General features: G+C 40.1%; 3 protein-coding genes across 6 annotated transcripts in view; 1 reads left to right on the forward strand and 2 right to left on the reverse strand.

The window, feature by feature from the left end:
• The window catches only part of LOC110171006 (protocadherin-15-like), a 290,940-nt gene extending 280,344 nt beyond the window's left edge, over nt 1-10,596 (forward strand). The window contains exons 39-40 of the mRNA XM_055150550.1: nt 6,768-6,897; nt 9,359-10,596. Coding sequence (XP_055006525.1) covers nt 6,768-6,897; nt 9,359-10,090 — 862 coding nt within the window. The 3' untranslated portion in view covers nt 10,091-10,596. The remainder of the gene's footprint in view (nt 1-6,767; nt 6,898-9,358) is intronic.
• Nucleotides 10,597-10,910: 314 nt separating this feature from the next.
• LOC129407829 (uncharacterized) lies at nt 10,911-17,874 on the reverse strand. Of its 2 annotated transcripts, XM_055150003.1 has the most exons (4): nt 17,375-17,874; nt 16,987-17,124; nt 15,441-15,627; nt 10,911-14,798 (listed from the first exon to the last, which is right to left on the reverse strand). In XM_055150003.1, exons 2-4 carry the CDS (start codon nt 16,989-16,991, stop codon nt 14,076-14,078), a joined length of 915 nt encoding a protein of 304 aa, XP_055005978.1. In that variant the 5' UTR covers nt 16,992-17,124; nt 17,375-17,874; the 3' UTR covers nt 10,911-14,075. The 2 variants fall into 2 exon arrangements, with proteins under 2 accessions (XP_055005978.1, XP_055005977.1); XM_055150002.1 differs by lacking the exons at nt 16,987-17,124; nt 17,375-17,874 and having other exon boundaries at nt 15,441-16,685.
• Nucleotides 17,875-18,689: 815 nt separating this feature from the next.
• The window catches only part of plce1 (phospholipase C, epsilon 1), a 58,370-nt gene continuing 50,406 nt past the window's right edge, over nt 18,690-26,653 (reverse strand). For all 3 annotated transcript variants that reach the window (XM_055150000.1, XM_055150001.1, XM_020936663.2), the window contains 12 exons: nt 26,480-26,600; nt 25,821-25,958; nt 24,727-25,017; nt 24,228-24,391; nt 23,468-23,729; nt 23,268-23,386; nt 23,054-23,182; nt 22,769-22,969; nt 21,978-22,151; nt 21,694-21,909; nt 21,041-21,241; nt 18,690-20,656 (listed from right to left, as the gene is read on the reverse strand). In XM_055150000.1, coding sequence (XP_055005975.1) covers nt 21,077-21,241; nt 21,694-21,909; nt 21,978-22,151; nt 22,769-22,969; nt 23,054-23,182; nt 23,268-23,386; nt 23,468-23,729; nt 24,228-24,391; nt 24,727-25,017; nt 25,821-25,958; nt 26,480-26,600 — 1,980 coding nt within the window. In that variant the 3' untranslated portion in view covers nt 18,690-20,656; nt 21,041-21,076. The remainder of the gene's footprint in view (nt 20,657-21,040; nt 21,242-21,693; nt 21,910-21,977; nt 22,152-22,768; nt 22,970-23,053; nt 23,183-23,267; nt 23,387-23,467; nt 23,730-24,227; nt 24,392-24,726; nt 25,018-25,820; nt 25,959-26,479; nt 26,601-26,653) is intronic.

The raw sequence follows: 26,653 nt of genomic DNA on the forward strand, positions 1-26,653 counted from the left end.
CGGATTCACAAATAGAAGCACGGAAGAAGGAAAATGTCTTTTTCATATTCCGAGTGAAAAGAACCACTAACGGCGAATTAAGTGGCGTTCAAACATTCGCAGAGCAAATGTAGAAGATCCTAGTAAACCGTGGACTCCAACAAGTTCAACAACACATCGAGACTCTTGGAGGTTTTCATCTTTTCTGCTGTGAATGGCCCAGGAGTTTCCACCAAGTCATTGTGGATATCGCCAAACTGAATATTTGGCCAGGTAGTTGGTGATTCCGACCAGAAATTTGGTTTGGTCCAGGCTTTGTAGGGGTTGAAAAGGGTGATTTGGCTCCATCGATGCTTATGACCAATTTCTGGTCAAATCGTCTTCGGTCCTCTGCCGTTAGAGTGGATAAATAACCGGGATCAGTACCCTTTACATGCTTTCTCGCTCTGTCCTTCATATTGAATTAGTGTTTATTGCCGCCGACCAAAATAATTCCCAGCATGCAATGCGCGCTTTTGTCAACAATGAAACTCGCCTATAGACTCGTGACATATTTTAGGCACTAGGGAGGGCAGTGACCCCCCTGACCCCGCAAACTCCACCTATGCTAGGTATATGACTAGGATCCTAACAGATAGCAGCATTAGTCCCCATACATTTGAAAGAGGAGAAGAAGTAAATGGTAGCAGCATGAAAATTTCAAGCAGTACAAATAGGTGTGATACAATAGCCATGGCAGTGATAAGTATCTACAGAACTGTATAAACACTAATGGGACTCGTACTTGAGTAATGATTCAAGTGCGTATTTCGAGTACTTTTCCCCCCGCAGGTATTGATTGGTGGACTAGACCTTGTGGCCTTGTGCTCTCATTCAGACCATGCTGTTGCCATGTGTGATACATTGTGTAATTCTTATAATTTTAGCTGCTCGCTCCCGGGAACTTGATTTTATCCTGCCGCCCACACTGTCACATAAATAAATAGCGCCACACACTCCGACTCCATTCATATCCCAACCCTCTCGTGCTCCTTGTATCACACTACTACACAAATACTACACAAAGTACACACATACGCAGTACTGGAGGAGCGGAGCAGCTAATCAGGCAGCCAGCCGTGGAGCCAGACAATAGGCCAGATGCTGCTAGCTTAGCGCAACAGCCACAATTTCATGTCTGACTCGGGAAGATGCGCTGTGTGACCTGGTGGGACACGCACCTAATTACCAGATTTGTTGCACTCGTAAATGAGATGTTTTAGTTTGTTTTTGCTTTTTACACCGTATATGCTATTGCTAACAAAAGTTAATAGGCGCTGGGGAGAGAGAAGTTTTACTAGTTGCCAAGAAGCAATGTGAGTTTTATTGTTATTTTTAAAGACGTTATAAATTGTTCCATCTGCTACTGGGGTTGTGTTTTCTTGGATTTTATTTCATGATTGGTGATTTAGCTGGATAATTGAAAACACAACTTTATTTAAAATTGACATGGAAATTGCACGCTGGGATTTGTATGGTTCTGAAACAGGACAAATACAATTGTTACTGGAAACATAGTGAAGTAAATGGTGAAACCTGCGTGTGTGACTGGCTCGTATACAGTAGGTTGGCAGTTCTAACAGCCCTGAGCTTTGCACAGTTGTACTCAGTGCTATACTAGGCTGTAAGGCAGTGTTTCCCAAACTTTTTTTCTGGGGATCCATATTGTAGAAGTTACAAACCTTCGAGAACCAAGTCAATAGACATTATATGTAAATTACAAAATAAAGGTGGATTTGACTGAGTGATCGTGTTTCTCTGAAGAATTAGTATTACTCAGGTTTTAAAGATGAAAAACAGTAATTGAATCAGCAATGAAAGGATCCATAAGTTGCCTATCTGGATATTAAATGTAGCACATTTCTTTTTCTTTTCAACATTCAGATGAATCAGACAAAACATGTCTTTGTCATTTCAACATTTCTAATGAGATAGGTGGACCTGTCAGCATTTTTGTTGTGCATTCCAGTCCAGGTTGCAGGAGAAGAGTGCTACACGCATGCAGATTGTGACAAGGCGACCCAAAAATAATGCTATAAGGTACTGTTTCCCAAAGACTGGGTCATGGCCCTCAGGTGGGTCACAAGAGATTTTTTTGGGGGGTTGCCTTGTCACAATCTGCATGTAGGTCTGCAATGTACAGTTCTGACCATGTTGAAATGTGAAAGGTACCTTTTAGAGAGGTGACCTTTTATTGCTGGTTCAATTGCTGTTTTTCATTGTTTAAAACTTGAGTAATACTAATTGTTCAGAGAGACACGATCACTCAATAAAATATTCTCCTTTATGTTCAACAATGGTTAAATCCACCTTTGTGATTTACGAATAATGTCTATTGACTTGGGTCGCAAAGGTTTGTCACTTTTAAAATATGGATCCCCAGAAAAAAAGTTTGGGAAAAACTGCTGCAAGGCATATCTCTGCTATCTAATGTCTCCATAGAGATCTTATTCATGAGTTTCATTTTCCTGGTTTATGCAATGTTTAGAGGACATTTCCCCCATTCAGAATATATAAGATTCTGTTAATGGCCCTAACTCATCATCGTTCTGAAACCAATGGATTCCGTTTGCCTGAAATGTTCCACACTATGGCATTAAACGAATCTACCTCCATGGAGACTTTATAATGAAAACAGTTATAAGTGAATTAATGCAGGATCTAGGCAAAGCATTAACACTGACACAGAGACAAGAATGTGGCAGACCCCCTGTCAGAAAGGTTACACCTTTAATTATTTAATGTGCAATGGTGGAAATAGCACAAATTATAACTTCACAAATAATATTAGACATGCATGATTCATTTGATGTGATCATTCAGAAAGGGAAGTAATTTTAACTGGAATGGTGTGGTACCTAAAGCTTTGTGCTGCACCACTCACCTCAGATGCAATAAAGGCAGATTTGTAGTGGCTCCCCTCTGGTCAGAGACTGTTGCTCTCACAGAGGAGTAATGGCTTTCAGCTGCCTCTCTGTGTGCTCTTGGCGTGGGAGAGGAGCGCCATGACTGAGCTAGGCGTGACTTCTCTGGCTCCCACTCATATCACGCCACCAGTGTCTGGACAAACTCATCTGTACGGGGAGGAAAGCCTTTCATTTATGTGATTTATGTTTCAAAAGTAGGACTGTGCTCAGAGTGCACACTGTAAACAACACCAGAAGCATTAACTTTTAGAGAAGTTTGAAAAATGAGCGGATAGACAAATACAAGAACCACAAACTAGGGTACAACATTTTTCCACAGAAGACAGGATATTCTGGTCTTTGTAGAGGACATCCTAATATAAATAATTGCAGCCTTTGTGATGTCATAATTTTGCCAACTCAAATTGCTATTTTGATTTGATTGCAATATATTGTGTAGCTCTACAACATGTTTACTTTTTTATAATATTATAAAAGTGGTGTAATTCTACCTTCATTTCCATTTTAGTATTCCCACTATATTATTATATATACTATTTGTAACTTGTCCATACCACAAGATATTTATTTTCAAATTGTTATAACCCATTCTTTGGAAATGCATGAATTTTTTGACTACTTTGAACTCCTGCTATACCACTGACAAATAAAAAATCAGCAAACATTCAATTTCATCATGGGGATTACAAATTCTGTTTAATATGGACAATTCAGGGCTAATAAGGCTTACAATAGTGCATGCCATGAGCCAGGCGTGTGCGACTTTGGCTGTCTAATCTCCCGGACTGGGGCTCTTCATTAAATAATCATTTAACATTTGGAGACTCCACAGAAACAGGCCACTGACCCAATTTGGTCCGTTTGAGTTCCCACACAGAGCTCAGAAAACAGACTGATGGCTCACAGGACAGCAGGCACCGCTGGCAGCTGGCAAAACATTACTGGACTATTACTGCCCCCTAGTGGATGTTGATATGGAAACACACATGCACAAAGTAGCCAGTATATGCTTAAGTGTGGGTAATGACTGTGAAATCCTATAAGCAGGTTTAGCAGAAGGGTAAGGCTCATTACATTAGAGAGGGGACGCACTGTAAAAAGCACCTTATATTTAACTGCCCACTGCACCACTCTGTGTAATCTGCAGTTTTTTTCCTCCATTCTTTTTAATTACACCCATGCTACGTTTCTGTATGGCCTGCTCCTTACTGTAATAAGGTTACTTCAAAGGCAAACCAATACTAGCCCAGTTTGCCCATTTAGCACGTTTAAATACTTTACAGAAAGGAGAAATAGCCACCCAAGTTAATGATAGCCACTGCATTAGAGAGTGCAGAGCAGAGTATGGGCTATGAAAAAGGAAAAAAAAGGAAAAGGCTCTCTTGTTGAGAAGATAAAAATTAATCATTTTGTGGCGCTTTGCTGCATTTTGGACTGCACCGCATTGTCCTGGTCCAAAGAAAAAAGACAATTGTTTATACTTGATCATGCTAAATCTTTGCCAAAACTGTTATCTGAAAACATTTTAGAATTGTTAATAAAATAATCCAGTTTTGAGACAGGCAAGAACTAAAGCCTGCTAGTCACAAATCCTGACTAAAAGGGATGGATTATGCAGAGAATCCAGCACTGATATCATAATCCAAATGTATTATGCATGTTATACTTTGTTGTAATTATGTAATTGTATGTAATTATTATTAGTACATTAATACCAAATTATCAATACACTGTCACTGACTGAGGTATCAAAAATACTTGATTCTGATTGATCATACTATATATTTACATTTTAGATCAGTTCAAGATGAGGCAGAAATCAAAATGAAAGGCTTTATAGGTAAAAGAGGAGTTTCAATGCATACAAACACCATTGGTATTGGTATAGGGTAAATATTGTCATCTCCATAGTATTATTTGGTATCAGATTGAACATGAAAACAAATCTCTGGTATTGTCCATCACTGATTCACTGTGGCACACCAAGAAACTAAGTTAGAAAAAAAGGTGCACTTTGTATCTTTTTGGTTGCTGCTTGTTTTTTGTTTTTATGGATATGTCATTGCTCTACCTGGAATGTTTCACAGTATGACATTAAACAGCTTTACCTTTTATTTATTCAATTAGAGGGGATTATAGTAGCCAGGCTGGCGCCACCTACTGTCTCCGCTCAGTTTCATTTCTCTCCATCAATTAGGTCAGGAATCAAAATACAATAGACGGTTCACAAAAACCCCGGAAGTGCAAGTTCGGGCACCAGCCAATCAGCGAAGAGCCATACATTCAGTGTTGTCAATGATTCCCGAGATTGAGGATTTAAAGCCGGAATAAAGAAAATGTTTGGTGAATTTTATCAAGGGGAAAGACGTTATTGTCCTTGCTTAATATACCAGTTAGCCCCGTTAGCGGTGCATTACATACGTGGCTAATAGCAGCGATTGGTTAAATGATAAAAAGTGCCCGCCTACTGTCGAGAGAACAAATTCGAACACTGCGAAATCAGACGGTTTCTACGAAATGAACCCGGCTGATGATTCAGGCTAGTTTTATAACTCGAAAATATCTTGAAAAACAGGCATTCTGACTGAGCAGGGTCGCCTCTCCAAAGATCTGACCTGTAGCCTGGTCTGGTTTGGTTTCCATGAAGATAGAAAGGTTAAATGCCATACTGTGAAACATTCCAGACAAAGCAGTAACATCTCCATGGAGAAAAGGATTTGACGGACCCTCCACCAGAAAAGTTACACAATGCACCTTTAACACAGTGTGGAAAATCTCTTGTATCTCTTTTTCTGAGAAGCAGCCTCTTCCTCTTCTGGCAGCATCCACACATGCTGTTTTTATCACACAGGGACATATTGTTTCCTGGGCACATTTTAAAAGATGATCTTGTTGACCTGTTCACTCTGAGCTTGTAGCTGCAGGGCAAAGTAACCCAGGAGGTGATGCTGCTGCTGTGGCCGCTGACGACTGCCACTGCTTCCAGCTACGGCAAACACAAGGAGACAAAAAAGCACGACTATTAACTCACCCATTGTCCCTTAAAGAAATGTCTCCCGGCTAGAAAATAGAACTTTTGTGATTAAGGTCGCTTTGTTTTGGCAAATTAGTGGACTGTGAATGAAATGTTGTTAATCCTTGTTTGGTGTTTAGTGAATCAAGATGCAAGAAAGCGTGCAGAAAGTACGAAGGGACTAAATGGGGCATGGCAAATGTTTAAAAGGTTCTACAAATATTTACATTTTAGATGGGTATAGGTCTGTCACAATAATTACTATATCGACTGAATAAACTATATTTTTGGGGTCAATATTTATAGTACATCAACATTTGAGCTAAATAGGGTGATTCATTTTAAATATTAACACAAATTTACTTATGTTTTACTGTTTATTCTTTACAGCTCATGTTTTTTGTGTATACCTTCTTTTGGAAACAAGTTTGCTGAGATTTTTTGCTTTATATGGTTAAAATATCAATACTATCATTTACTGTGATACTGCGATAAAAAACTGCATTGTACTTTAAAAATACTGTGTCAGGCTTAGATGTACAGAATTGATGTATTACTATAATTTTCAAAAGAGCCAGTTTTTCTTTTTTTTTCTCTTTTTTCAATCTAATATAATAGTGCTTGGGGCCTCTTCTTTTGTTACTACACCAGAAATTAATTAAAGAATTGACCTACCTCCTTCAGTGAAAAACAATGTGGAACTGAGCCAGCGCCTGAACCGCCCTGGAGTTCTAGCTTAACCTTTTCCACTTATCAGTTTACCTTGAGCAAATGTGAAAATTTGTGTTTGTGGTCTTGTGTTTGTGCAGGTATGAGCTCCCTCAGTATGGCAGCAGGAGGAAGCTGATCTCTCCGACCGGGCCCTACGATGAGTACGGAGAGGTGATCGTGGACGAGGATGGCAGTTACTACTACAGCACCCAGGAGTCCGATGGCGAGGTACTGCAGACCTACTGACGCTGTATATAAAATAATATGAATGATTTTAAGCAAAAGTAAATAAAGTGCTACTACAAAAAATAAATAAAAAATAAATACTGCTCTAGGGAATCGGTGTTATAAGGCAAATGTGGCTAAAATCTTCTCTTATATATAATGTTTAAGGTCCACGTAGAAGAATGTGTGCATGAATAGATCGTTTCTCAGGTTTTGAAACTAAGAATTGATTTATATACCCAAAAGTTTGGACACACCTCCTCATTCAATGTTTTTTTCTTTGTTTACTACTTTCTGCATTTTGGAAACGTGAGAAAACATCTAATATTATGCCAGATATGTGGAATTATGTAGTAAATGGAAATATGTTTAATTGCTCAAAGTAGCTACACCTTAAAAACCCTTGGCCTTCTCTCAGTCATCTTTATGATGTCTCCTGAAATGGTTTTCACTTCAAGAAATGCTAGGAGTACAAATTTTTTTTTTTTTTAAAGCTTAAACAATACACAATTATTTAGTTTATTTTTTGTTTACTACTTTTCATATGAGTTCATTCATAGTTTTGATTCTTTCAGTTGGACTCTACAATGTGGTCAAAAGATTAAGACAAAACAAAAATGAAAAATTGTGTCCAAACCTTTGATAAAGGTAGTGAAAGAGGATGCAAAATATTACTAAAAGGTGGGAAGAAATAGGGATTTTTCATTTTTTTTTATTGAATGCTTTCCTTTGACAGTTAGATTGATCTCTTGTACTATACCACCTACAAACTCTCCTTTTCCAAATTTGAGTGTTACTAATTTTAAATTTGCAGCTATATGTCATGGGAAAGCACAGAATTCCTCTTTTTCGTTTTCACTTTTTCATAGCAGTGTTTGTATGTTGAAATATTTAAACGTACTATACATTATAAAACTAAACAAATATATTGTTATGAAACAGGTGAAGAGACAGATGCAGGGAGGTAGAGTATCCTCCAACTCCAAATCCCCCCAACCCCGTCCTCAGAATACTTCTCCAAGAAAATCGAAGCAAACCGAAGACAGCAAAAAATCTACATCAGAGACCACAAAACCTAAAAGCGCTATGGACAAGCTAAAGTCCATGATGAAAGTGGGCTCTCTGTTCTCCTCGGGAAGCAAAACCAGCAAACAACCACCTGCCGTCCACCCGCCATGGAGCAAAGCTCGCATCAGCCCCATGGAGGAGCTGAAGGCTGGCCTGCAAAAACCTAAAAGAGAGCCGGAAAATCAAGTCAACGCACATGCAAACGAAGAAAACACAGAACCAGGAATGGGGAGAGGATATAGAAGAACGCCAAACAATGGGATGAGGAATGGTTTTGCTGGGGGACTTGGACCTTCACCAGAACAGAGGAGAGTAGAGCTTCCAGGATTGCCGTCTTCGAGCTGGTCTGGCACTGTTCGCAATGGGATACTCATTGACGGGACTTATTTCCAAACTGTGAGCGAAGCCAGCAACCCGGCTCCTGCGAAACAAAAGCTTAGCGAGGCCTTGAGTCTTATCAGCCTGAGCAGGAGACTTCAGGGAGCTACCATAGCAACAGACTGGGACAACCGTCCAGAACCAAAAACGTCTGTAGGAGATAGGAGCGGATTCTCGGAAGGACAGGAAAAGTCATCTAAAGGTTTGACAGAGGAATGGTGGGGAAAACAAAAACAAGAAAGCAAAGAGTCTAAAGAATCAGAATTGTCAGATACCAGCAGCCCTTCCTCTTCAATTACAGAAGCTGGGAATGCTAAGGACTCAGAATACGATAGCCAGTCCAAAACTGAAACTGAAGAATCGGACACGGAAAAAGACCTTAACACTACAGAAGATTCAGATAGCGGAGAAGGGGAAAGCTCGGATAGTGAAAGCAGGAAAAACTCAAGTAGCAAAAGTGCCAAGTCTAGGCCCAAAACTTCCAGACAGCGCTCCCATTCAACGGATGAGGAAAGTGAGGAAGAGAGTGACGACGAAGAGGCGGAAACCCAGCGTAACCACGATGACCTGTCGCCAATCATGGAGGACAGCGATGAGGAAAGGAGCAGCGGACAAGATGACGACTGAGATGCTAGATAACATAGCGAGCGCCAAAGATTACCCCATTAGCACTGAGTAAGAAGTGGGTGATAATGATTGGAGTGCAGTGATTTCCTGAGTGGATTTTTTCTTTTTTTTAGTCTCTTGTTTGGCGTGATTTACAACTGAAGATATGTCCTCCATTGCCCTGTAGTCTGGAATGCTTCCTTTTGTAATCAGACAACTTCTATTTTACAGTTGAATTGTATATTATTGCTATCATAGCATTTCTTTGCAATGCTGTGTGACCTGACTGCACTTCTATCTTTTGTTATTCTTTTTCACCGATATCTGCTCTGAGACACAGTGCTTGAATTATGACTTGCTCTCCACATTTGAAAGTGCAGGATGTCAGTAAAACTTTTCTTTTTTGTTTCAGCAGGGGAGGGGAAAGCGTCGGATCAAATTGGTGTTAGATCGAGAATACGAGACCAGCTCTACCGGAGACGACACGTTGCCAGGGACGCAACAAACCCGAGTAACTCTGAACAGCAACACCAACGTCAACGGCAGCATCTACGTGGCCCAGAATGGATCTATAATTCGAACCAGACGCACAACTAATACTACAAACACGCAGTCAACTAATAATAACCTTAAACTTCCAATCTCCCCGGTCTTCAGCTCGCGGCTAGCCAAGCACTTTAAAAAATTAGATAAAATGGCCGCCACGCTGGAGGAGAGGATCCCGATAAACACCCAGAGAACAGCGGCGGATGGAGGGTGCACCATTTTGCGCACCTTTCAAAGCGCAGGTAAAGCTTCTACGTTGGCCACTTCCTCCTTCTCCAACACGGACAAGACTCTGAATGCGCTCAACACTCGAAATTCAAGTGTGTCCTTAGTCTCAACAAGCACCAGCAACACTGGCCCCGAATCGGCCGCGTCCAAATCCAACCTGCTGAAGGCCGCACAGGGCTCACAGGTACAGACTGAGGAGAGGAGGGAGGAGGGGAAGGAGGGGGAGAGGGAGTCGCAGGTGGATGGGGGTAACACCAGTGATGAAGGGGGTCTGGTGATGGAGTGTCCCTCTGATCGGACACAGACGGACGAGGAGGAGCTGTGGATGGGACCATGGAACAGCCTGCACATCCCCATGACCAAACTCTGACTCACTGTGCTCCAGTCACTGTAAGGACTACTAGAGGTCATATCATCACGGCACCACTGCTAACAAGAGGGACGCAAAGAATCGGATGGTCCTCAGCTAAAAGGCCAATTAGCATTAAGCTAGCCAAAGAGTTTGATGAGGATTTTCCACAAGTCCATAGTGACTTTTGTCTAATCAGTTTTTTTTGTTTTGTTTTTTTTCCAGTGTCTAATGACCAGGACAGCAACTCTTTGCTTTTCATTTCTAAAGAATATTTTAAAGGATTGTTTACTTGCTATCATATTATGGAATTTATTTAAATCCCATTTTATCACTAAGCTAAACAATAAGTAGCCTAATGCAAACCACTCCCCCATGTGAAATATGCTTTCTATTTACAAAACAAAGGCTCTATTTTATTTTTCTGATCATCTTTGGGCAACTAGGCACACTATATTTGCTATAAAGTATTTGTACTTTGTATGGAATTACTGGAAAATGAGAAGAAAGTATATGAGGATTTTCTACGGCCCTTTAAGGACTGTCTCTGTATGAACCTTGTTCTTTCAGTATTAAGTCGGTGCAGCTCATACAGAATCTGCCTGGTTTCTTTGCATTGACACGTCCTGTATTGTTCATCCAAACCTGCCTTTTTACTGTTGTCAAGGTGCTTGACAAACTTTACCCAAATAAAAAAAATATTTCATTCACATGATTTAGTTGATTAATTGCCAAATGCATAAAAAGGAAATAATAAAGGTTATATGGTATTCTTCCATACTTGAACCAAACAATGTTATTATCATGGGAATTATCAAAATGTATAGGAATTAAAGAACACTTGGACTTTTACATTTATTATTTATTTAACCAAACAAAGTATGGCATTTGGTCCTCTCAGTGTCTCTGATGTTTTTTTGTGTTTCAAGTGCTCTTGTCTCAGACATCACAAACCTCACAAAACAGACAGCATAAAATAATATAGAATTGTGTAGAACAGGACCTTAAAGAGGATAATGATTTGACCTGACAAAGTCAAAGTCAGTCAAATTGTAAAACTTTAAAGAAAAAACCAGCTTCAAATCACCTCAGGAATAATATTTTCTAGAGTTTCACCAAGTCAGTGAGACGTGACTACTGAAAGGGGACTCTGTTGTTGATATTTTAGCCATACCCAATCCATGAGAAAAGATTAAAAGGGTAGGTTCTACAAATTCAACGTCAATTTCTATACTGACATGAATGAAACCTAATCCCAATTTTACATTCTTCTTGGCAGTTTAACAACTTTTAATTGAAATGATTACGTTAGGTGCACTGAATGACTTTAAGTAGAAATGAAATTTGCAGTCATCTCCCACTAACTAGTAAACTGGCTAGATGAACTATGGGGCTGAAAATTATATTTTTATTACACCAGTAGTTAATAGGACTGGCCAGTTTGCCCAGATGTGAGTTCTGTGGTTATCAAAAAGTACACTTGGATTGTGGACAAAGAAATATGAATATATACTGTACATTCCTTAATGTGCAACATATATATTTATCTAGGAATGTGCCACACTGGTAATATACTTATTTTAAGAATTTGTTGTCCAAGTGCAAATTGAGTTTTGTAGGATCACATAGCTTGAAAACAAATTCCCATTTATATAACAATGTATTAGCCTCTTTCATACTAGACAATGTGATATTGTAGTAACTTTACTGAATGCAAATATATTAATATATTTTTATGTTGTAACTGTCATGTAATATATTCTGAGTAAGTAGAAAGTTCTTGCTCCATAGAAGAATCCAAACGGCTCTTTAAATCTGGGTTTTTAGTCCTCAGTTCTTCGGGATCTGCAATTCTTCATTTCTTCGTCAGGTTTCTGCAAAGTTTCAGTGAGAACTTCTAACTCAGGGGAAGTGACTCCATGGGTGACCCCTTTTTTAAGTGCCCTTCATCTCCTTTAGCTTTACCAAAGCCTGGCTGTGTGCGATGTTGTGATTCCCATTTGGCTGAGCCTGTTAAATACAGCCTTCTTCATAGCTTCGCGTGCAGTAATGCTGTTGATGTGAAAGCCCGATGTGGACAAACCTCTGAGTGCAATACAAAGTGCAGAACAAGCAGCTTCATCACAGCAAAGGTGATCTGTGCTCCAGTTCAGAAATCAGGTTGTCGATAGAAAACGACCTGAGGTTGGCTGGAGTAGTTTTGTACAGCATGCTTTTGTTGTAGGGATTTGACAGCCTCTGACTCTTATCATTAACATCAACGAGAATCTTTAGTTTTTCCTCGTTGACAAGGTTTTTATGGGTGGAAAGCAAGTTGACACAGTCCTCAAGTTTTGGTTGGTGATGTTTTGGATGTATCCATGATTGCATGATTGATGGTTATTTTAACAGATCCATGGATGATTCCTGCTTCACTTTCAGAAGGAATTCTGACCTCTGATCTGCCGTTTAGATATGTGGTAATGACCTGGGAAGGGTTTTGCAATAACACGAATGTCTCATATTTACCCATAACAAATAAAAAGCAGCCTCACACTTCAGGTTACCTGTGTGACACTTTTCCTCGTGTGCTGGCAGACCAGAGGGTTAGTTCGGAGCTTCTTGGCTAGAGGCTTGGACAGTGCGGGTGGAGATGGGGAACGGGCTCTTTTCTCACTAGATTCAGGTGAGTTTGTTTCGTCTCTGTCGATCTTTTCTTCTTCTTCCTTCCACTTGCGAAAGGCGGCCAAGTCATTTTCCAAACGTGTGACAACTTGTGAACATGATCTACACATACGTGTCGATTTAGTCTTACTTGGTTTTAAACTCAATCCCAAATCAGCCAATCTGTCCGCCATAGATTTCTGCTGTAACTTACTCCGTTCGAAAAGCAGCACTGTGTGTTGAAGAACGCCATTTATCCTCAGATTTTTAGAGCAAAGGCGACACGAGTCATTCACAGCGCGTGTCTCGTCTACTCCAACGTTTATCTGTAACACTACAAATTCTTCCCCGTCTTCTGTGATGGTAAATTGGCGAACAGCATTTCTGTCACTGAACGCCATGGCGTTTTTTTTTTGTTGTTTTTACGCTTGTTTACTTCCGCAAACGTCATGTCCGCCACTTGATTAGTTTAGTCCCCGAGTGACCCGCCTCACAATGCATTTATGTTTTATTACTGATAAGAGCATAACATAGAATTACTTATTGTGAGTGTGAAACAATTAATTTTTTTCCATCTTTAATTTAAAGACTCCTTAAAAAATAAAAAAAGAGAAAAAAACTCACTTTATCAATTTAACTCTTTCTTAAATCAATTCCTATTTTTTGATCATTTCTAAGTTGACGTAATAGTAGAAAGGTCATAAAGGTCTTATACCATTTCTGTCAACTAGGGATGGTAATTACAAATACTATAGTTGAGTAGATTTTGGGGGTATTGCATTTTTTGAGTAGATTTTTAAACCTGTAGGTGCTTATAGAAGTATAATTCTATTCTAAATCATAGAGGATATTGCATACTGTAAATAACTGAGTACATTATTAGCCAAGTAACTGTACTTTTACTTGAATACAAATTTTCAGTACTCTTTCCAATAACGAATCAAATAATAAATAAAATTCACCACCACCACCAACACACTCACACACCACATGCATACTAGAAAATGTGGGTGAAGTGTCTTGTCTAAGGACACAACAACTATTTTGCCACTGCCACCCAATTGTGGCACGTGGTATCCTGGCCTGTCCTTGCTTAGCTTCTGAGATCAGGTAAGATCAGGCTTTGACAAGCCAGTATGGTAATTAACAATATCATTTTTTTTTTGTTTAATTATTATTAATAAACCATAAACCAAATCTATAAAAAGGCTCTTCACATTGTACACACAAGTATTAAAGATAAATGATATATTTTCCTTTTATGTACTTTTTCAGACATGAGCTATACAACAAAAACAATAATTGGAGTTGCAAATAGTGCATATTATACATTGCATAGTATGTTTTTTACTGCATAACTGTATCATGTAATGTTTTCTGGACAAGAATTAAAATGTTCCTTCTCCATACATGCATCAACAAGGCTCTCCAACTCTGTGTCTTTAGTCCTCAATTCTTCAGGATCTGCAGAATTATCCATTTCCTCAATTGGACTGTGCAAAGGTTCAGCAGAAACTTCTAATTTGGGGGGAGTCTCTCCACAGGTGGCTGCTCTTATAGCACCCTTCATCTCCTTTTGTTTTGTCAGGGCATGACAGTATGTTGTTGTAATTGCCATTTTGCCTAATCGATTAAAAACTGCCTTCTTTATGCCTCCACCACGTGCGATTATATTGTTGATGTAATAGGAGAAAGCAGACAAGCGGGGATCCCTCCCTCTGAGTGCTATGCAGAGAGCAGCACATGCAGCATCTTCATTGTTATTGTTGGTGATTGTTTGAAAAAGGGAGAGTAAAAAGGGTGACCTGTGCTCGAGTTCAGAAATCAGTTTGTCAAAAGAAAAAGACTTGATGTCGTCGGGAGAACTTTTCCAGAGGATGCATTTGTTGTTGGAGGTTGAGTAGCTCATACATTCCTCATGGATGGAAACCAGAACCCTGGATTTTACCTCATTGAAAAGTTGTTTGTGGGTGGACATCAGGTTGGCAGCGGTCGTCCAGTTTTGGTTGGCAATGTTTTGGATGATCCCTGCTTCACTATCAGCAACAGCTTTCACAATAGTTCTGCTTGCAAAGGAAGTAATGATCTGAGGGGGAAAAAAGTTCATAGTAACCGTTTCATCTTAAACTCATGCTTACTCAATAATAGGGCTGTCAATAATAGAGCTGTATTAATTCTTAGATTGAATCGTTTGGCTAGTCACCCATTCTATTGTACATTGAGACTTTTCAAATATACTATCACCCAAATAAAGGTTATACAGTCCAGGTTGAAATATGGAGACTGAAGGTATTTTTTAAAGAGACATAATAGTAGATAAATCTGTTATCATATCAAATATTAAATAGTTCCTTTTATGAAATTCTGATAATAGAATAATGCCAGTGTTTGTTATAAAAAGGTCTTTTTGTATCTGTTTTAAAGTCTTTGTAGGAAGATTACAATTATGATGATCAAAATATGAAGTATGATCATTTATTAGTCGACTAGTCACAATTAGTCAATTAATCGTTGCAGCCTTACACGATCATTTATTCATAAGACCATCTCTGGGAACAAATGATGTGCAAAATCATGACTCAAAAATCAGACCACAATGTAAGTTATTGAAAAGATACCTCACACCTCTATTCATTAATTCTACATATTACTGCAAATGTACAGAATCACTAGGACAGCTCTGTAACCGGCAGATTGCCCACAAAAAGTTAAATGTGATTAGATATACCTGTGTGACACTTCGCCTTGCCTGTTGAGGGGGGCTGGCGCGGGGTTTCTTGGGGAGAGGCTTGGGGAATGCGAGGGGCGCTGGTGGAGACGGGGACCGGGCTCTTTTATTATCGCTGGGTTCAGGGGAGTTTGTGGATGCTGTTTCGTCTGTGCCCTCCTTTTCCTTTTCCTCTTCTTCCTTCCATCTGCGGAAAACACACATGGCTTTTTCCAGGCGGTCAATCGTGTGTAAACAAGTTTTGCACATGCGTGTCGATTTATTTTTGCTCGGCTTTATTGTCAATCCCAAATCTTCCAGTCTGTCCGAAGCAGACTTGTAATCGGGTTTATTCCGTGAGAAAATGAGCACGGAGTGTCCTATAACGCCATTTCTCCTCATGTTTTTATGGCAGAAACGACAAAAGTCATTCACGTCAGCAGCCTCGTCTGCTCCCACATTTACCTGTAATACTACAATCTCCTCACCACCTTCTTTTAGGACAAATTCGCGAGGTTCGGTCCCTTTCAACGCCATGTTTGGTTTTACTACTTCCGTATTCGTCCCTTTCCTCTTTGGTCTGATTGGTTAGTCCCGGGGTAGTCCCGCCCCTAGGTTTACTACACAAGTCAAGTTTATTTTATGAGAGACTGTAACAATTTGATATTTATTGCATTTAACTGCACTGTTAAATTTTACTTTACTTTTACTTTTAAGAAGCAACAACAGAAGCTGTTACTGTCACTATAGTGTCGCTTGCAGTGTGGGCAAAATAGTATGAACCTATGGGATACAAGGCTACATTACTTCATGTTCAAGAGCTATCAATTTCTAAACTTTATAGAAATAAGCATAGATTAGAATAATTTTTTTATGTCTCCTATGGATGCTTACAGATGGTCCACAAATCCCTTCTGGCTCACGCAGGTTTTAAAATGCAGACAAGACACTATGTAGCACAGACCTACATTGCATAGTACATCTTTTAATCATACAACTATGTCATGTAATATTTTCTATGCAAGTAAAAAGTTCCTGCTCCGTATGACGAGCCAAATGGCTCTCCAGTTCTGAGTCTTTAGTCATCAGTTCTGTTGTATCTAAAGAATTGTCTATTTCCTCATCAGGGTTCTGCAAAGGTTCAGCAGGAGCTTCTAACTCGGGGTGAGTCTCTCCACAGGTAGCTCTTAGTATGATGTATGATAGTAGCATGATAGTATGATGTAGTAATTGCCATTTTGCCTAATCGATTATAAACTGCCTTCTTTATACCTCCACCACGTGCGATTATATTGTTGATGTAATAGGAGAAAGCAGACAAGCGGGGCTCCCTCCCTCTGAGTGCTATGCAGAGAGCAGCACACGCAGCATCTTCGTTGTTATTGTTGGTGATTGTTTGAAAAAGGGAGAGTAAAAAGGGTGACCTGTGCTCGAGTTCAGAAACTAGTTTGTGAAAAGAAAAAGACTTGAGGTCATCCGGAGAACTTTTCCAGAGGATGCATTTGTTGTTGCAGTTTGAGTAGCTCTTACATTCCTCATGGATGGAAACCAGAACCTTGGATTTTACCTCATCGAAAAGTTCTTTGTGGGAGGACATCAGGTTGGCAGCGGTCGTCCAGTTTTGGTTGGCAATGTGTTGGATGATCCCTGCTTCACTATTAGAAGCAACTTTCACAACACTTTTGCTTGCGAAGGATGTAATAACCTAAGAAAAAGGTGAAATTAGTTAGTTCGTACATTTCATTTCATGCTTAGTCTATAATTTATTCATAGGATCTTGTCTGGTTCCAAATGCATGTGCACACGACCACAAATAACAAGTGGTAAACACTGACTCCACCATTTATTATATACAGAAGGGCGATATTAATTATTTTTTTCACAAATGCAAAACCCCGTGCAAAACCAATGTGACAGCTCTGTAACCACGAAAATCTAACTTTTGTTCGTTGTACCTGTGTAACACTTTTTCTTGTCCGTCCCGGCTGGGGGTTGCAGGGTTTCTTCGGTACGGGCAGGGGTAAAGTCAAAGATGATGGAGAGCGAGGTCTTTTATCTCTACCTTCAGACGAAACTGGAGTCAATGTGGTTTTCTCTGTGAAAGCCTTTTCCTCTTCTTGCCATTTACGGAAAACAACCAAATCCTTTGCCAGACGGTCGACAACACTCACGCATACTTTGCACATGCGTATTGATCTGGTCTCGCTCGGATGTAAAATCAATCCAAAATTCGCCACTGTCTCTGCCATAGTCGCCTGTTGCAACTTGCTCGGTGTGAAAAGGAGTATCGAGTTGCCAATAACGCCATTTGTTCTCATGTTTTTCGAGCAACAACGGCAAAGTCATTCACATTGGGAGGTTTTCCGACATTTTTATTCATACCAAATTGGCGGAAAGCTTTTTCTCCCTTGCATGCCATGTTGGATTTGTTTTGATTAACTTCCGCATTTAGCCCGCCTTGGAAACGTCACATCCGTCGTTTGTCTGATTGGTTAAACCCAACACGCGCACACTTATGATACACTTGCACGGTTCCCTTGGCCCTCACTCATAATGGGAACTATGTGTACAGCTGGATCATGAAATGTCACATAATTTTGATGTGAGATAGAGAACAAATATTTAGTCATAATTGTAATTATTTTGTTGTGTGTATTGTGTTTGAATGTATTAAAATGTACAGTAAATATGTGAATAATTATTACCTCCGCCAAGGTTATGTTTTTGCCGGCGTTTGTCTGTTTGTTTGTTTGTTAGCAACATAACTCAAAAAGTTATGGACCGATTTTGATGAAATCTTCAGGATTTGTTGGAAATGTGAAAAGGAAGAACTGATTTCATTTTGGGGGTGATCCGGAAGAAATCCTGGATTCTGGATCACTTTGAAATTTTAGTTAACATTGTGGTAAATGAGGCCAAAAATTTTGTTTCTCAATATCTCGGTTAATTATTGACCAAACCCCATGAAATTTGACTCAGGGATGGACAATGGGATCCTCTTTCATATTCCAAAGGCTCATCCGGATCTGATCCAGAAGACTGATTTTATCGCAATTTATATAAAAAATGGGGGTAGTCCTTGGCGGAGGTCTGCGCTCTCTGAGTGCTTTTCTAGTTAGATTTGTGGCCCTCATTATTGTGCCTTCCCATGGGCTCCGGTCCTATGGTTAAAAATCACTGCTTTATTCATGATCATTTTTATGCATAAAGAAACAATGTAATCTTGCAAGTTGCAAATCTTAAAATATATTTTATTGTGATGCTGGTAAATACGACATTCACCAAAATACAATTCCTTCAATTCAAGTAAATAGTCGATGTTAACAGCAACATAATGACATGTGCATGATGTGGAGTGTAACATGATGGTGAGGAGCTACGGCATGCTCATTCAGAGGACACAACCAAAAAACCTCACTAAAGAAAAGACATCATGCTGCTGTTGGGAAAGGACAATTGTACAATACAATTATAATAAAACTAAATAGGAGTACAATTAGGGCAGTTGAAATAAATAAAAATATTGACAAGAAATGATACACAGAAAAATGCCAACCAGGGCTTCACATTGAAATAAATAACAATGATTTATCGCTCTTTCTTTACCATGATACATTCAAAAGCAGGATCTACAAAGGCGGAAAGAGAGCAAACAGCTGGGCTCATGTCAAATGTGAGGAAAATGTCCCTTTAAGTTTCATTTAGGTGAGGCATTTCTCTATAGTATAGTATAATCAGTGCAGCAGTGGGCAAAAGGCTGGTGTGCTTAATAGACATTTCCTGAATGAATAACAGGATTAGAGAAGCCACTATGCAGCTGATTATCATGTGCAGAAAGAGCTGTGCTTTCGGGAATCACAATCTTATTTACCTAAAAACCTATTAGACCAAAGCACCACATGCTCTTGCACTTAAGGAAATAGGCCATACTACCAGTGCCAAATCAGGGCGAAAATAAAACATACATAAATCACATGCGGACTAAAGAAACTTGTCTAAAGAATAGCATTAGTTTTTGCCAATTAACAATGGAATGTGACTTTCCACTTTTATTCTCCAGTTTTTCAAAAAATACATTTTTGAAAACAGCATGCAATTCTAAAAATTGAACAAAGCAAAGATACAACTTTTGATAATCAATTTAAAGGAAATGTAAATAATGTTTTCTTTTTCATAAGGAAAAAAGTATACAACTAATTATTTCACTCAATCCAAATTCAAACTTTGAGCTAATAATGTGTAGTTTCCACATTAACCTCAGGAAACTAGAGCAATGCAAATTTAGCAATTTTGAAATGAAATGGCAAATTAAAACAAAATGAATGCTCTCTCAATAAAAATCAATAAATCAAATCAATGTCAGTAAAATATTTTAAAAGGAACAAAATGCAGATGCTGAAAGGTCACTCTTGTCCCTGGATGACCACCTGCACCTGCTGATGTGCGTACATGTACAGTACTGTCATTATCGAACAGTGTACTAAACAACTAAACAAGCCCGCTTGTCTACTTTCTTCTCTACGTACTATCCTTCCTTTCCTTGTTTTTGAATACAGCACCCCTCATTTAGTGTATATAGTGTAAAATGCAGTTTAGCTACTTGGTGGCTATTTGTAAAGAATGCACAATATTTTACATGGTGTGTACAAATAAAATTAAATTATCTGAAAGCAAAACCCCCAATCATCTAAATGTGGATGTAGTTTGACCTACATCCTGCATTTGTTTTCTAAAAGGGCCATATCTAATCCTCAAGAAAACACCTTGTTCTCTACAACGTAACTCCAGAACTCCCCAAACTCGGAGCCCTTATAGCTGCTCTGTGATATGAGCCTCAGCTCTAAAGTGACGTAACATGGGGTCTTCAAACGCAACCCCACCCAAATATGACTGTGTCAACCCTCAGGCCTCTGTCTGTCCTCTACTAAGTACCAGAGCTAAGGTCCAGTCCAGGAGGGTCTTGTACTACCAACTAAAGCAGGACTGTGGAGTCTAGACGCCCTCTGCTCCAGACTGACTTGAAACCTTCAGTAGAAGTGGTCAATGAAGAAATCTCTCACTTGTCTGGCTTTATTTGTGGATCTTCCAGTTGCGGAGGAGGTGGAGTTTCCAGGACGCGGGGGTCAGAGTGGAGAGGGGGAGCGGGCTTTCTCGGACCAGTTTCCTGGAGGTGGAGCTCTGCATGAGCCTCCCCTCTTTCACCCAGGCCTTCAGCCCCACTGCTGCAGACAGGCACCCTGTGGGAGAGACAGTACTCACATTTACACTGCGCCGTCACTGGTTACAAGTTATTCATCTGGAACTGCTGTATGTTACAAAAATATCAAAACTACAAGCTAGGGCAAGAAGAATTTGTTATTATTGTTTATTAATAAAAATCATATATTCAGTTAGTGCAATAAATACATTTTTACTAGCATAAAAAGGATATGGGGTGTTTTTACAACTGCCCTTATGTTCACCACCATTGCCAACATTATACCATTAACCATTGTGTATCTCCTACACAGAAAACATCAATGTAAAATCCCGTATTTGTAAGAACGTCACATTTAACCAAACATATGCAGACTAATGTTAACCCTGTGTGAAAAACCCAGAGGAGGGGTTAGAGGCACTACCTCTGTTGCCGCTCCATGCACAGACAGCAGACAGAGTCACTCCTGGAGCTCAGTCAGAGCCACACAGCATGCTGCTCTCTCGTCCTTACTCTGCGCCGGACCATCTGCAGCACCCCCTGTGGTCATACTGCGACTGCGACTGGTCAGTTTCTTCAACTCGCTGGCAAATGACATCACTTTCTTCTTATCCTCACGCACCATCTGGACATCAGGAGTTTTTGATCAGATGTAGACAAGGTCATGTTATTGTTAGATCTGGATGTAATGTTCCTTGGATAGACATGCAAATAGGTCATGCAGTTACTTACCACATGTCAGAGTCCTCAAAATAACTCAATGTCATGTGTTAATTGAATAAAAAATCTTATTTATTCATTAAGGCATATACATAGCGAAGTTAATGCCTCTATTTAGGCTAAAAATATAAATAAGGCAAAGACAGGGCAACAGAACAAGATTAGTCATAAAAGCAGACAAGCAGGTTAAAATTGCCATGCAAGTTAAAATAAAACAAGCACATTATATTGACACATTGAATATGTTAGTGCCACAAAACATTGACAATAAGCAGAGCCAGAGATAGCAGCTCAAATTCAAAGCACACATAGAATAAAAAGTCTCTCTCTAAATTCCTCCACGGCCCTCAGAGCTACCTGCTCCTTCAGTTTGAGGATGAACTTCCCAGTGCCGCGCCACCGGCTCTGTGCCTGGTACACACACTCTTGCTCCTGGAGCACTCTCTGCACCGGTTTAGATGCAGATGACTTCTTTGTGGAGACTAAGTCCTTGGTGACCTCCTCCATCAGGACATAGTCTCCTGGGTTAGGGTTGGACAGGATACTGCAGGAGTACTTGGCCTTTGACAGAGTCTGAGAGACCACATTATGTTAACATTACATACTAGATCGCAATAATAATCTTGTTCCTGTGTATTAACCTGTGTAATGATGTCCTGTGCAGTGCTGTAGCGTGGAGCTTTGATGACCGTGTGTGGCTGCTCAGGGGAAACTTCATGAACCTGGACAAAGAACATGTCATCTTCTCCTGCATCTCTGCTGCACACTGCCAGCTCCTCTTCTCCATCAGGACACAGGCCTTTATCAGCAGCTTTCTGCAAAATGTTTACATGACATTTTGTATTATTATTTTCAAATGACAAAAACAGCATCTCAACACACTGGGCACTATACAGTTTGGTGGTGTTTCCAACACAGCCAGTAGGGGGAGACATAGGATTAATACATTTCACACTGTATCAGCCAAAAATATTTCTCACTTGGCTTGATTGTATGTTAATTACACACATAAATTTATAAGCTATCGAGTCATTTCTGACTAAAACAACTAAGACAAATGTAGGCTTTAATGTGACTATAGACCAGGTCTCTAACCTGTAGTTCAGCAGCTACCAGTAGCTCTCCAACCCCTTCCCAGTAGCTGCCAAGAATTTTAAAATTATACATATTGCGCTGCATAACTCAAATTTGATCAATTATCATTGTAAATGTATCATTTTGCCTAACTCTGGGCACTAATAAATGGATAATGATTAATGTTTCATAGACATCTAACTTTACTCCATCTAATACAGTGGCTCTTATATTTACTTAATTTCTTGTGACCACTAAAATTAGCTCTCTGGCATTTTCATTTTGGCATAGACTATACTCACTATCATCAACATTTAGGTCCCATAAAATACAGATAACAGATCAGGCAATGCAGTACCTCTTCTCTGAGTTTCAGACAGAGCCTCCCCACATATCCCTCTTCTGTGGTCCAGTTCCAGACCAGTCGGAGGACTTTCTCATCAGGTGCCAGAGTCCGGACTTGGGCAGATCTCTTCACATCAGCTCCGCGCTCTTTGGACAGAGGCAGTTTCTCCTCACACAACACATACTCACAGGGTCCATCTGTGGAGCTCACAGCCTGCAACAGGAGAAATGTATTTACACACTGGTCTTAAATCACAGTTTATACAGACACAGTTTAGACAAAGCACAGCAGACACACCTTCTCCAGCAGCTGCCTGACTGTGGTGAGTTCTGTTACAGGGAACAGTGTAAAAGGCTCACGGCCTGGAGCTCCATGGACTGTCACTTTGTGCTGCTGTGAAGACCGCTTCTCCTCTGAACTGAAGAGCTACAGGCAAGATACAACATAGAAGACATTCGAGCAAACCCAAGTAGACTGTAATGGCAGTGTATGTGGAATATAGAATACAAACCAGGGATGCAGGAGTGGCGCCCCCAGTTGGACTTTCCTCTGTTCTGGAGCTGAAGATAAATAAACTGGACACTTCCAGAGGCTCATTGTGCTGTGTCCTGAGCTGGACATGCCTGTAGCCTGGAGCAGAGACATACATTATTTTAGGATTATAAATGATAATGTATACGTTTTTGCATGTGATTTGATGTTTTATTTTACCAAGCTTGAGGGCCTTCAGAGACAGTGTCCTCTGTGCAGTTGTCTGGGAGCTGTTGTTCTCCACCACAGAGAACCGGACGAAGCACAGCTCATCGAAGTAGACACTGAACTGGAAGTGCTCGCTCCACATGGGGTTGAGTGTGTTGCGGTGGATGGGTTTGGTTCTGAAATGGCAGCTGTCCACGGGCATGCCCAGAATGTCCACCTCCACACAGGGGCTTCCCGAGCTGTTCCCAGGGCACACATTCTGACCAGAGACAATCTGTCCCACACACGAATTAGATTCATTAACAGATATCTACGCACAGGTGGAAAACACCAACTGCATTTTCATGTAATTAAAGACAAATCAGATTCATCCTGATTCATCTCTTTGTTTTACAAATATCCCACCATGTAAATGATAAGTTGCATAATCAATTAAATTAATTTAAGATAAAACTGAAAATGTAATGTGGCTTATCAGTGAAAACACTTAACAAATCACTGAGCAATATTGTTCATTGGATAGCTGTATGCAATAAATGCTTTTATGAGGCCAGTTCTCATTTCCTTTACTTTAGTTAAGTGGGTGGCCTCCTTGACTGTCACATAGCCCAAACACATGCAGCTCACTTCGCAGTAAAACTGTCTAAACATGCTTTAATGGGACTAATAAGTGCATGATAGTGTGTCAAACCTCATAGCGTGGCATGTGAGCAAGCTACAGTTACAGAAAATAAAATATTCATTATAAATTTTTTTCATTCGTTTCACTCACTGTAATTGAATAAAGAGCAGGAGTCATTTTGTCAACATCCCTTTCGATTGGACAGAACTGTCGGTAAAGAGGACAGCTGCGATCCCACAGCACTGCAGGCTTCAGAACATACCCACATCCACCGTTGGCTTCAAATAATGCCACATTTAGTTGCATTGGCAAATCTGGGTGGTACAAAAACATGCAAAACGTGAAATTATATTAGAACTACAAAGTAAAACTGCTACATGTATTTGTATAATCTTTTCTGATCCTAATGACCAAGACTCTGTACCCAGAACTGGTCAATTTAAGGAAGTTGGTGAATTGTGACAGACTCTGAACATCTCCTAATTCTGACCAGTGAAATGTCAGGCTAGTAATTCTTGAATAAATCTAATTACAATGGCCAATGAGATTACGCCAAGCCCCGATGTTGCACCTGATCTCTATATAAGACCATTTCTAAACCTAACCCGGTAAATCAGTTTGAAAATCGTGACTTCTGAAGCATCCTCACCATCTGTCTGATAGTTGAGGGCCACCAGCTGTATGCCGTGCAGCCAGAAGAGCAGGGGGTTAGGGTTGGTGGAGTCGATCCGGGTGGCAGCGGGGTAGGTCCTGAGCAGCTGGCCCACCGTGTGCTGGATCAGCTTCAGAGAGTAGCGCCGGTACAGTCTTTTGGCAGCGTTCTCGTTCACAGAGGAGATGTGGTAACACTTTGGGGTTCGAATGATGGCGCTCAGAGATGTTGGGGCGGTAAGGACAGGGGAAGTCTGCTGTTCCTCCCAACTCAAACGCTCACTGCCACCTACACACAAAAAATATTGTAAACAGACAGGACTGATAACAAATAGTTTTAATGTTATTTTACATGCAAGTTACTGTGTAACTTCTGCTTGAGGGTTCACCATCTGCTTGTCTGGAATGCCCCAGTGTGGCTTTAAACATATCCATCTTGTATTTACTCAATAACATGAGTTTTTGTTGACTTAAAAACATGCATTCTTACTCTAAGTGGGCTTCGCCTCTCCATAGATCTGACATGTAACTTGGCCCTAAGGCGTCACCTGTTGCCTCCATAGAGATAAATAAGTGTAATGCCATACTGTGGAACATTCAAGGTAACATCTCCATCGAGAGAATCTGGTGAAGTTACACAGTGCACCTTTATGTTATACTGCCTTTATTTTTTTAAAGGTGCACTGTGTAGCTTTTCTTGTGGAGGGTCTGTCACCTGCTTGTTTGCATGGAGATGTTCAACAGAATGGCAAACTTAACCATTTAATTACAAACAAGAAAGTAACGCCTTTATCTTTAAAAGTCCCCAATAATAAAAAGGTTCTGTGCACCTACAATAAAACTACTGACCAACCACTAAGGGGCTGACTGAACCAGGACTAGAACACGACCAAAGCAAGTCCACATCAGGACTAAACTGGGCTCAAACAAGAACCAAACCAGGACAAATGTGGATACATCCTAAGTGCTGCTGCCCACCCATAAACAACACAATAATTCACTCCAATTTCACCCATCTCTTGAGTTAAAATGGTAAAACTTTCCACAGTTTTATAGTGCATGGAAATATTATGAGACCCTGGCCTTTCCTACCTTTCCCAGGGGTGCGGTTCTGTGCCACGACCTCCCCTGTTGTGCTGCAGCGAGTGGGAGCAGTTCCAAAAATGGACTTCCTGCTCTTCCCCCGGTCCTTCCCCCGACTGGAGCCAGTCGGAGACAGCGTGGACAGGCCTGAGACCCCGCAAACAAGACACAGAAGATGGTCAATAATACATAGCAGAATATCATTTCTGAATTACAATGATCTCACTATGCACTTCATATGTTTATTTCTCAGAAGCAGTAAAAAAATGTCTACTCCTTTCATACTCATATACTCATGTTCAAATCCCTAGAGTCAAACAAAAGCTGCAGTTTTAAGGGCAAAAGTAGGGCAAGGGCAAGAGTCTTGAACTTTGAAGGAGTAAAAATATGTAATTTTAAATCACTCATTTTTTTTTTTTTTTGAATCATATCAGGTTTACAAATTCACAACACCACAGTAAAGAAGCACTATCTTCTAAAATTGGTAGACAAAATATTTATCTCCATTGCCTATTGTGAAATTAATGGAAACACTGAAATACAAAATGTGTCACAACAGTGAAAAACCCCTTAACACTAACTGCGGATCATCATTAATGTCTGTACCATTTACGATATACTATTTGTGTAAAAGGGACAGTAAGAAAGTGAAAGTTGAGGATTGTTACCAGGAAACTTGATGGCCTGGCAGTAGATGACCAGATCTGAGAGCTCCTGTGCGATTTGACGACTCTCCTTCTTATTCTGAGGCAGATAAAACTCCTCTCCCAGCTCCATGTCAAACACCTGCTGAGGAACCAGGACAATAGTGGTGCAACAGTTTAAAAGTTGTCTTTTTTATT

This window comes from Boleophthalmus pectinirostris, unplaced genomic scaffold (genome assembly GCF_026225935.1).
Source record: "Boleophthalmus pectinirostris isolate CB_2022bp ecotype Guang Dong unplaced genomic scaffold, ASM2622593v1 HiC_scaffold_14, whole genome shotgun sequence".
NCBI classification, from domain to species: domain Eukaryota; kingdom Metazoa; phylum Chordata; class Actinopteri; order Gobiiformes; family Gobiidae; genus Boleophthalmus; species Boleophthalmus pectinirostris.